The sequence below is a fragment of the Hemibagrus wyckioides genome, linkage group LG04 (genome assembly GCF_019097595.1).
Source record: "Hemibagrus wyckioides isolate EC202008001 linkage group LG04, SWU_Hwy_1.0, whole genome shotgun sequence".
NCBI classification, from domain to species: domain Eukaryota; kingdom Metazoa; phylum Chordata; class Actinopteri; order Siluriformes; family Bagridae; genus Hemibagrus; species Hemibagrus wyckioides.
The window spans coordinates 11,343,575-11,356,239 of NC_080713.1; the positions used below are offsets into that span (position 1 = coordinate 11,343,575).

A 12,665-nucleotide genomic window follows, 5' to 3' on the forward strand; every position below is an offset into this window, starting at 1 on the left:
GAGAGAGAGAGAGAGAGAGCGAGAGAGAGAGACTACGTATACACTACGTTATGATGTTAAGCTCTATTCTCAATTTCAGAGACTATAATAGGAAGAGAATGGAAGAAATTGGAGAGAGTTAATCCCTCTAGGACCAAAAGTCTAAATCATAAACTGTTTTTTAATATTTTAATGACATGTTATTCAATCTTCATTGGTTGGAAGGATTTTCTAAAAGTGGTGACCACCTACTGCCATGGCAGAAAGATGCAGTCACTTCAAATGTCATGTAGGAAATGCAGCATAGCTTTAAATAGCTTTAAAAAGTCCACAATATTTTTCCTTGGCATCAGAGGAGACAGAATCTTAATCAGTCATCACCAGTTATTTTAATAGGGGGCATACTGAATTAATCCAAACTTTGCCACTATTTTAACAAATTCTGAAATTAAAATCAGGAATTATAATCATGAAAAAATACCCTACATCCCAGAGAAACATTGTGATTTCACAAACTTTATTTAGTATTTTGTGACTGCGTTAAATCACATTTAAATTAAATGCTAAATAATAGGATGTACTTGATCATGTGCTATTTTATAGAGTGGAATAATAAGGCTAGAAGCCATCTTAGTGTTAAGTAAACCAAACTTGCAATGATTGCAACTAGGACTATGAATGTAAAAGTACAACTGTAATATATTAGGTTCATACAAGATGCTTGCTGTATAATCACTGTATCAGTGTACTTATTTCAGTAAGTGTTTCATACTTGACAGCATTGTGGAGGATCTGGAGCTTATCCCAGAAACACTGGCACAAGGCCATTCACATGCTCATTAACACCTAGGAGCAATTTAGCTTAGCAAATCCACCTACCTACCTGCATGTTCTTGTACAGTGGGAGGAAATTGGCAAACACAAAGAAACCTACATGAACATGTGACACACAGACATTAACTGACCTCATAATATAAGGATTTTTTTTATTACCTTTTTGCTTTTAAATTGTCCCTGTTTTTAATCTTACATCCACATAACTCAGTGGGGCTCACAAAATGCGAAGTGCGAAGACCTGGACTATGTGAGATGGAAAAATATGGACTGGATATAGTCAGCCTTACATCCACATACAATTTGTGCTCCAATACCAAGCTTTCTACTTTGGGTGTGATCTCTCTTCTCCAGTATTCCTGCAGATGGATCTAGGAATATTCACCAATTCACCAACTCAATCCTAGTAAAGAAGAAGATTATTCATTCTAAAGGTAGAGAATGTGCATTAAAGTGTAAATCCTAAAACTCATGCAATGCAATGACACAATTATTGGGGGGATGGACTCATGATGGGAATGATACAGATATTTGGTGGAGCCTGTTTTATAGGAACAGCCTCCCAGATCTGAACCTAAGCATTTGAAAAGGTAATAGTCTTCTACTACCTAATGCAAATCATCTGTGCTGTGCATAGCAACAAATTGTCTATAACAAATACTTTCTTCAAAGACAAGTTTGCTCTTAAGGGTCCTTGATACTGAAGCACCTTGGTCCAAAGGTCAGTGATATATGATTTTATCATCACACATTAGTCCATATGTGTCGATAATGATCAGGGCAGGGTATTGGCCAGTCTTACCTGGTAAACCCAAAGAACCTTCCAGATAATTTGGGAACACTTGACAAAAACTTTGCTCATCAACAAATTTAACTCCTGACACTTTAAACATAGTAGTAGCTGCAAGAAGCTGTGTCCTGACTGCCTTTCATGACAGTAAACTTAAGACTGTTTGTAAGACATCATGAGTGATTGCTGTCTATACAGCTGCAGAAGTAAAAAGCTCACACATATAAGTTTGGAGAAACTTTGGCCTCAAAGATGTTTGACAAACCGTTTAGTACTGTGAAAGACCATGCACAAGGTCTGCTGAGCCCTTCTGGGGAAGTTGTTGAGTGATGGATGAAGCACTTTGAGGAACTTAACCTAGTAGGTGTACTTTTAAGTAGGCAGTGCCAGACATCTCTGGATCTTGGTGGCTGAGGTGACTATGGTGGTGAAAAAACTTAATAGCGACAAGTGTGCAGGGATATATACAATATGGGCAGAGTTGAAGACACAGGACATGTTTTTGTGGTTAATTTGCTTCTTTAATATTGCATGGTGTTAGGTCAGTGCCTTTTAACTGGCAAGCTAGGTTGATCCCTAGTTTTAAAAAGGAGAACCAGATTATGTATTCCACTTACAGTGTAGATGGATGACACAACCACAGCTTCCCAGAAAAAATCTATGCCATGGTTCTAGATAGGATTACATTAATTAAACCTAGGATTTACCAGAATGCAGGTTCTGACCAGGCCCTCAAACAGTGGAACAGCATATTTCTATTGTACAGCTTTGTTAGGGGTCCTGGAAGTATGTTAATTCAGTGTATATGTGTTATGCGGATTTGGAGAAAAACTAAATGTGCTTCTAGATTTGTTGTGGGAGGTAGTACTAAATACCTATCTAGGTATCTAGGTCACTGCTTCATGCTTCACTGCTTGTTTAAGACAGCAAGGCTTATTCACATCCTTAAGAAATCCAGAGATACCTCAGACATCAGCAACTACTGAATGATATATTTCTAAAATCAACTCTAGTCTCTCTAATCAGAAACCTAACCAGTCAAGCTTTAAAATAACACACCCCACAGTTACTGCCTGATACAACCCATTCTCATGATCATTGGAATTCAGGATGCCTTATGGTAATGGATTGCTTCCTAAGTGGAGGGATGGTCATATAAAATGACACAAAAGGGATCCACAACAGCTCCATGCAGACTCTCATCTGGTGTTCCACAAGGCCAGGTGCGTAGTCCTCTTCTGTTCTCCCTCTATACCCATTCTCTTTGTGAGGTCCTATCCTTAAATAGGCTTTCCTACCAATATCCTGCTGACTTATCTTCTCCTTTCCTCCCTCAGACACATCATCATGTATGCCAGTTCATCATCTTACACCTAATCCAAGCAAAGCTGAGCTGCTGTTCATCCCTGGGGATGCATCAGATTGTCAGGATCTCCCTGAAAAATTCATGCAACCTCATGCATGACTACATGCAACCTCAGACTGCTAAACTGGCAAGTTCATGCCGACAACAATGGCAACACTGATGTTTGCCTTCAAAGCCAAGAATGGACTGGCATCTACTTGCCTTAAAGCACTTATCACACCCTGCACTGCACCACGCTCCTTCCAATCCTCTAGCATTGATTGGTTGGACCCACCCTCTCTCAGCATAAAGAAAGCCATTTTTTGGACTGATAGTACTGCAGTAGAGGAAATGGGTCTGTCTATACACATATCACAATTTTTTTTTTAATGCTGCTCTCCATGATTTTCATCTGGCTCTTTACCTACAGTAAATTATACATCTGAATGGAAAAGTGCAAGTTTTCTTTCTGTTATCAATTATGTTTAAAATTAGCAACAGTCTAAACAAACTTAAGTGTTCACAGATATTATGGAGTCAATAACTTATCAGAATCAATCACACTTATGATGTCCACCTGAATGCACACTGGTCTTGAGATCTCTTTTCCATGTGCACATTTATGCTGAGCTTATAAAAATGAATAACCACATGAGGGGTGTGACCACACCTACTGGTATGCAGAACAGGAAAATGTAGAAGCGAAAAATTGTGGCAGTTTATGGCCACAGAAATTATCAAAATGTTTCTGATGACAAAATTAATTCTAAAGCAATGGTGGTGAAACACCACTTGTTTTTGTTCATGTGTGCTATTTGCTTAATTGTGGATGCACTTTCAATAAGCTTCAAAAAGCTAATAACTCAATGTAAACAGGACTGATTACAGGAAAACCCACAATGTTGCTAATTTAATGCCATACACGGTATGTCCAAATGCAATATTCATACATACATACATACATACATACATACATACATACATACATACAGTACATACACACACACACACACACAATACCTCATGACACTCCTGCAAGAATCTCTGCAGCTCCCACTGATCCGTAAGTTTTCTGAGCCACTGCTGAGCCACTTCACGGTTCTGATTCCCTCTGCCAGTCAAACACAATTAAGACATAAAATAAAACCCATTATGTTCACACTATTATGTTCTGTCCTGCTATGCTTTTTTAGATTTTTTAGAGCTGTACAACTATAACATTTGTTTTTTATTATTTTGTTTTTAACCATTGCAAACAATTCTGACATCAGTTGAATGCAGAAATAGTAGTAGAAGTAGTAGTAGTAGTAAGTAGAAATAGGGGTGGGGGCAATGAGACAGCATAAAAATCACCTTTTAGCTCCACCTTTCAGGAAATCTTTTTTCTTTAACATTAAAGAACAAACACTCATGGAGAAACATAAAAACACCAAAGAAAGTAAACACTCAATACACATGACTCAAGATGGAGTCATGGAGGTTTCAACACTAAGATTGTTCTGAGCTAAGAGAAAGTCTATAATCCTCAAATAAGCTACATCATGAGCTACAACAACAGAGGACCACATCAGTTTTCATTCCTGTCAGCCAAAAACAAAAATCTGAGGCTAACATGGGCACAAATATTAGACAAATGAAGACTGGAAAAATACCAGATTACTAGCGCAGTTTTGATGATTCTGTGCCCATGATAGCTTCAAATTTTTGTTCTTGGCTGACAGTGTAGTCTTCTGGAGGTGTAGTTCTAGCTTCAGTGTTTAAATATAAATGCTGATATGCTTTTCTGTTACCACAGTTGTAAATATATGATAATAATAATAATTATATGACTCTATATCCTACTACTGACTGACTACTTCCTGACCAGTTCAGACCAATCTTGCCATTTCCCTCTAACCTCTATTGTTAATAAGGTATTTTCACCCACAGAACTCTTCTGTGTAAACTATTGACCAGTATTTGCAATAGTTTATCCACTGTGTTGCTGCCCCATGAACAGCTGATGGATAACGAGCCAGTGTTCCAATTAGAGTGAACGATGAGTGTGTGAGTGTATATATATATATATATATATATGTATGTATCCATTTCATCCATATATCCAAGCAGCAGCATTTATTTTTAAATCAATAAATTCCTACTTCCTACTATGATCCTGCCATGCACAATTCTTGTTTAGTGTTTACTTAATGGTGAACTCATGAACGCTGACATTACTTAATGCAAGAGTGGCCTATAGGTCCTCAGATGTTACTCTGGTGTTCTTTGTGACTTCCTGTAAAACTCTTTGCTGTGCCCTTGGTGTCATTTTTGCTGCACAACCACTCTTTAGGAGAGTATAAGTGGTGCTCAGTTTCCAACATTTTATATCATCTGCCTCACGCTGGAGTGGTGAAGGTCAAACTCTTCAGAAATGCTTATATAACCTTTTCCAAACTGGTGAGCATGGATACAACTTTTTCAAAGGTCCTCAGGAATCTCCTTCGATTCAGGTATGGCACATAATGTATGTGTGTGGGAGTGAAAAAACATATAGTTTCATTTATATAAGGGTTTTCCTAATTTAAGCAATAAAGCAAGTAATTTTTTTTTCTGTTATATCATGTCATAACCTGAGTGGTTAAAAATAGCTCATGATTCTTTGATGATTTTTAGGTGTTCTGTTAGAGGTGTTTATAGTCATGTCTGACCTGGTAATGAGTAAATCCACTCGGTCTCGGATGCGCTCAGAGTAGATGTTGTTCTGGCTGATTAGACTCTCTCCTGCCTCAATCACAGCTTTAATCCGGTGCAGATTGAGCTCCATCGCCATGCTGAAATCTTTATGTTTCTTAATGGCTGCTTCCACTGTTTCCACTGTAGTAGGGAGTTCGACATGTGCCAATGAGGATTCCTTATGAGAAAATAAAGAAAATAACTCTTCTATTATTTCTTCATCTAACTAATTATCCTTATAAACAATCCTGATATAAATGGAGCCATAAAAGTGTTTCCCCACCTCAGGGAGTGCAATTAGCCACATTTTGAATATGAGATGAATGGCTGAAAATACAAATAAGTAAAACACCAACTGACAGTGTGGCTGTTAAATAATTACAATTATTATTAAATGCAATCATTAAAAGGTTAATATATAATGTAAGCCAGGTAAGGTTTATTATGACATCATAGATGCTTGATTTAACAACAGCATGAATAACTGTCTAGCAAATGACATATTTGCAACTTTACTTGCAGATGAAATCTCACACATTACATAAAGGCAACCTTATTTCATCTGTTTATTTCAAAATATACTATTTATGTATTTATTTATTTTGTTTGTTTATATGTTTGTAAGAAATTGGCATCATTTATCAATTTTGTAATAAAGATACATGTGTAAATGTTTAGCCAAATCAAACTGACAAAAGTTTGTATGTTTGTATTGATCAATGTATATATTGATAAATGCCAATAAATTGCCAGGAACATGCACAGATGAAAAAGCTCATGCAGCTGAAATGATGAGTAATAAAAAGGTAAAGAAATGAATGAATACATTTTCACAGACGAAGATGCTACTTTTTACAATCCCTTGAAAAGTCCAACATTGCAGAAAAAAGCACATTAGAAGTGAAATGGAAAAAAAAAAAAGGTTTGGCGTGAAAGTAGAGACATCCACACTACCCTGGTGATCCTGGACATACACAGCAAAGTGGACAGAAAGTGTCTCAAAAAATGTCATTTATAATGTACCAATGCACCTTCCCCAATGTCATGTTGAGTAACAGGAGGCCCGATGATGACACGCTAGAAAGTATAATGCCCATTGCAGACATATCAGTTACTCACAGAAAATGGAACTGGTTATACACCACCTGAGTCATTGTAACACCCCCTCCTTTTAAACAGAGTACACAAAATACAGAGAAAAGCTAAAAACATACCATTAGCCAACTAACTTTATAACGTTAGCATGCCAGCTATAAACTGCGCAGCAAATTAGAAGACACAGATCAACAGAAAAATATTCATACACTACGATGAGGAAAAAAAAGCCTGAATCACTATAAATCACTATAGATGAGTTTTAAGTGCGTTAAAAAAAAATCCACTAGCTTGTATGCTAGTTAAAACAGTTTAGAGGACAAACAGACACTAGCCAAGTATCTGTATCATAGTATCACTGTATTATTATTATGTGCATTCAATCTACAATATTTTACAATATATAAATTAATTCATCATAGCATGTGCAATATTATCTATCTGTCCTAACTAGCATAAAAAAGCTTGATACAAATGCCCAATGAAAATACCAACCAACAAATAACAATATTCAGCAAATAAAAAGCAAAAACTCCTGAGTCATTCTGCTTTTCATAATAAAACTTCAGACTCACTTTCTCACTGATATATAAGAAGATTGCCTGAAAATTTATCTACTGAAGTGCACTGAATATTGAGCGTCTTCTTCTTCTTTTTTTTTGTAAAAAATGCCAGCACGCTGTGCAGCATTTAGATGTAACAATCACTGACAGCTCAGAACAAGAGAAATAGTAATTACTCTAAATATCAGCCTGGACCAGTTTATGATGAATATGTTGCTGAAATTGTACTTAACATGAAGCTTTATGATTTTGTGTAATTAGTGCTAATTGTAAATAACTATTCTAACAATGGCTGTTACATGATTTAAAAAAATAAATAAATAAATAAATAAATAACTCTTGGAATCTCTAATCTGATTTATTAGTAATAGGTAATTATTATAGTTATTTTCTTAATAAATTTCAATCTTAAATTTAAAGTCGGGTCAAAAGCAGGTTATTAAAATATGTTGGCAAAGTCTTTGTATATTAGGTGCTAAATCACTAAATGATACTTTGCATTGATTCTGGGTTTTGCGTGTTTATACAGAGATGAATGGTGATGGAGTCCAAGTGTGTATGATCATTAGATGGGTGACTGAACGGAATAGTGAGTGTGCATTTTGGGTCCAAGGCAGCCATGTTTGTATGTTTAGCGATTTCAGAATTTTGTGTTAGCTTGTAGGTTGTAGGCTGTAAGAATATGAAGAAATTAATGGTGTCTAACAAAGAAGATTTTAGAAAAACCACTTGAACAGGAAGTGAGTTACATTTTATTGTATGCGGGCAGAGTTGGGTGTGAGGTTAGAGTTGCAAAAGTGCATTGAGGTGTACAATTTGTGACTAAAACGTCATCTAGATTTCCTCCATCTGGTTTACACTCTCAGGTGCTCCCATATTTGGCTGCGGTTTCTACCAGTCATAGCACTGCTGGACTTATTCCACCTGGGCCTGATGACATTTGACACGTCTGAGTTGGCATATGATGTATGTGTACATAATTCTGATCCAACAATCCTGACACAGTGCCAGTTGTGATTTACTGTTACAGGCTGGAAAGGGTGACTAAGATTAGCTCAGGAAGATCATATTATATTACTGTATTTTTTTTGCATTGTCATGTTTTTGCCCTTGAAAAAGTCACCTAATCATCGTCAGTGTTTTTGCTATAGACTATGGTGTTTTCATTTAGCATGTAAAGAAATACTATTCGTGTTTGGCAAGTTTATTTTCTTTTCTTTGTTGATGTGAAGGTTATGACAAGGACAATAATTTCCTGTAAGAAATGATACTGGGGAATTATGCACAATATGACCAGACGTATGAGCTGACAAGTTAAAAAAGTTTATATATCCACTTATAATTCAAGTGACAGGTTTTAACACTAGATAGAAGCCTTTTGTCTATGAAGTAACCTACAAGCCTCATAGTTACCCACTCATTAATGCTCCTTAAATATGGCAAGAGGTAAGATTATAAAAAGTGTTGCATTGTATTTTTGTTTTTTTGTTACTTGTCCAATATCACAGAACATCAGTTTGTTGCAGGTATCCTTGGTTTCCCGAGCAGAAGCACTGGAACACCAGGAGATTGTAAGTCAGTTCCAACTACAGTGAAACCTCGGCATACAAATTTAATTCATTCTGGAGGGGAATTTTGCCATACGAATTTTCCCATAAGAAATAACGTAAATGCAAATAATCCATTCCAGTCACCCAAAAATATTACCAAAATTACCAATTTCCAAGGGTCAAGAGTTCTCACAGGAAGTCCTGCTACCAAGCTTGGGGTAAAAATAAAACAGGCCACCCACGCCATCAATCTTTCAACAAAAAAAAGCCTGAAAAATCACTTAGCTTTTGAACACATGAGGAAGGCATCATATTTCAAAACTTTAAGGCAAAAGTTTTTGTAAAATTTGTAAACTTTCTTTAGTTGGCTTCGCTTGGCTTTCCACTGACACCGCCATTCGGTTCAGTTCGTATACCAAAAATGCTTCGTATGCCAATGCAAATTTCTTGCAAAATTCGTCTCTTAAGACATTATCAGTATGTGGATAACCTCTCCATCAACACTCCAGATTCAAGCTAATATTTCCTTCCCCTCTATGTTAACAAAAATGCATCTGTCTCTGTGTGCTGATAGTACGCTTTGTTGTTCTTTACCACATTACATGTTGTCTAAATGAGTGCACAGGTCTCACCTGGTTGTTGAGAAAGGCCTCAGCCTGCTTGACATCTTTCATGAAAAGATGGTAGATGTGTGCCTGCACTAACTCATCCCTTCTGCTCTCCCACATCTGTAGCAGCTTGTTCCAACCTGCGCTAAGTTTTTGGAGCCACTGGTGCAGTGCAGCATTCGCTACTAGACTGTCTTCTGAGTCCAACAGCTCCCTCACAGCCTGTAGCCGCTCAAAATCCTCCTCATAGCTGCGAATTTCTTCGTTAAGCGCTGCGTGGAGGTTGATGAGCCTCTCAGCCTCATCCAAAGACTCGGGCAGCTCATTTGATGCCGCTTCCGTTTGTTTTTGCACCATCCACGTCAAGAAAGAATCCAAATCCTGAATAAACTGCTGCAGCCGGCCAGCTACAGTCAAGGAATCCTCACAACCCTGAAGCGTACGTTTCAATTCATCCCATTCCACACTCACACCCTCAAAGGGAATCAAGATCTCCTCTGCATTATGTGGCTCGGTGGTTGTGAGGTCTTCTGCTTCCTGCTGCAGATGGATGAGTTTGGGCTCTAGAACAGCAAGAGCTCCCTCCATAGTGGACAAACGCCGCTGAAGCGCTAAGACGCTACCCAAATCGCTGCCTGAATATTGCGTAGCATCAATGGCTTTGCGTTTTTCCTGAATTTGGGATTTAATCTCACTGCACTCAAGTAAATAATTCTGGATGCGAAGGATTGAGTCCAAATGATCCTTCTTCTGCTCAACCAGCTCTACCAGATGGTTCCACCTGTAACAGATAACAATAATAACTTATTTTATGGTCACCTTTCTTAGAAGCAAACTACAACTCTACTTCATAAATTGTAATCGCAAATCTTTAGTACATTGTTTATGTCTTCTGATTCCTTGGGTTCTTTCTGAATCGTTCTGCACAGGTGATGTTTTAGTAAAAAAAAAAGCAGCTTATTCCTACTGATATATTATAAAAAACAATTAAAAATACAAAATTAATAAAGTAAACTAATACAGTAAGTTTACTCTTGTGATTAGGTGAACCTTCTGATTCCCTTCTGATACACAACCTTTTAGACTATGTGGCTGTTTCTCAATCTGTGTTGAACATCATTCACTTCATCATCTATCAGAGGTCAAAGCGGTTGTCTATTATATTAGTAGCCAGAGCAACCCCAAAAATAGTTTGTCCCAAAATAAATGTAGTGTCCAATTTAAAATTTAATTTAAAAGGTCATCTTGCATGGTTTTCTATGATGTGAAAGAACTGCCAAAGAGCATTGCCAAAATGGCTGCTGAGTGGACAGACTTTACAAGATGGACTCAGAAATGAGAACAAAAATGTCAGGATTCATTGTGATAACAGAGTGACAGCAGATGAGGCAACTCACAACTCTGTATTTGATTATTTATTTATCCAGTAATTTTATACTAAGTACACATATGGAAGGTTTACCTAATAATCCAGTGAAGAAATCATTATTATTATTATTATTATTATTATTATTAGTGGTTAGAGAGGAAGGTGTGTGTGGGGGTGGATGTGGGTGTGTATTGAGTGGGTTCATCTCAGCTCAGTATGTATTGGCCACAGCAGATGGCAGCACCCTTATAGAAGCCCTTTCTGCCAAGATCTCTCACTATCTTTCACATACACACGCACAAAAACACACAAATGCGTGCGTCATGTTTACAGGTTTGCGTACAAACATGCCAATTGTTTTCCTTCTTATGAAAGCAGAAAACCAGATCAAAAATAAATACTGAAAAATACTGGTGCGCTACAAAAAAAGAACCACATCAAGGCAAGCGGTAAATTTTTTGCTAATTTTTCACACTTGTTTAGTTAGCTATTCCATTTAAATCAATCAGATAGCACAGCTGCTAGAAAGTCTAGAAAGTCTTTGTATGCTCTAGCATTTAGAAATTTGTTCACTGGAACTAGGGGCCCCAAACCTGTTCAAGCATGACAATGCTCCTGTTTACAAAATGAGGTCCATAGAGACATGCTTCCCCAAGGTTGGTAAGGAAGAACTTATATGGCTTGTACTGACCAGCAGACCATATTGAATTGAAAATATAATATTAATATTTTCATGCATCATGAAGAATGATGGTCCTCTCAGTAATTTCTTCCAAATCTCAATGATGCCAATCGATCTATAGCCAGGAGTGCACAAAAACAAATCTGACAGTGCTGTATGGGTGGGAAGTGTGGCATACTCTCTGTCCCTTGCCAATCATAGCAACACTGGGTATCTGTGAGCTCATGCATGCAAAAGTGTGTGGATAACGTGTTCCTCCATGGATGCATGTTACACTGCCACATAATGCAGCATGATCAGCAGCTTGAGAAGATGAGGTTGGCTGTTGGCTGTGTGTTTTGGATGATTGTGAACTGCCCGACTGATGGCAGTTGTATGATAAGGGTGATGTAAGGGAGCGGGCAGTGATAGCTCAAGCAGTTAAAACTATGGGTTGTTAATCGGAAGATCAGGGTTCACTGGCAGCACTGCCAAGCTGCCACTGTTGGGCCCCGTACCAAGGCCCTCGTGGCTGACCCTATGCTCTGACCCCAACCACCAGAAAGAATTTCACTGTGCTTTGAAATGTATATGTCACAATAATAAAGGCTTAAATGTAATTGGTGGGTAAGAATTGGCCACAAATAAATTAGGGAGAATTTGGGGTAAATGAGCATTATTCAAGACTAATGAAGGAGAAAAAAAAAGACTGATGATACTGACATTTCTCTGTGAATATAAGTGATGCATAATTATGCGTACATAGCCCTGTTTGTTTCCTGGGCTAACACCTTTGTTGCAATGCAGATTGTAATCTCTCTTGTAGGCTTGCATAATTTTGCCAATTGTAAATCCATCATTACACAGCAACATTTAATGCTGAAATCCCATACAGTAATTAACTTTTCATGAGCTTTGCTTGTCTAATTTCCCATAAGCCCACACCTTTTTCATTACTACTCCTTAAACACATCTAAATAATCATTACAGTTGCACATGCTATGGTCTGTGATATAGAGCAAAGCTGATATGTACAGGTTTTTCCAAGCAATCATAAAATTCACACTTAAAAAAACTGTTTTATTTTGAATGATTGATGAAATGATAGACCTACTCTAACATGCACAAGTACAGAGTGAATTTTAGAGTGATTTTT

The 12,665-nt window shown here is 37.4% G+C and overlaps 1 protein-coding gene across 4 annotated transcripts in view; it reads right to left on the minus strand.

Annotated features, from left to right (window-relative positions):
* LOC131352314 (spectrin beta chain, non-erythrocytic 4-like) overlaps positions 1-12,665 on the minus strand; it is a 62,753-nt gene that overhangs the window by 25,206 nt on the left and 24,882 nt on the right. For all 4 annotated transcript variants that reach the window (XR_009204493.1, XM_058388315.1, XM_058388314.1 and 1 more), the window contains exons 16-18: positions 9,504-10,260; positions 5,639-5,841; positions 3,969-4,059 (exon numbers count right to left, since the gene is read on the minus strand). Coding sequence is in view for 3 of the 4 variants with exons in the window: in XM_058388315.1 (XP_058244298.1) it covers positions 3,969-4,059; positions 5,639-5,841; positions 9,504-10,260 (1,051 nt within the window). In the remaining variant the exon portion in view is untranslated. The remainder of the gene's footprint in view (positions 1-3,968; positions 4,060-5,638; positions 5,842-9,503; positions 10,261-12,665) is intronic.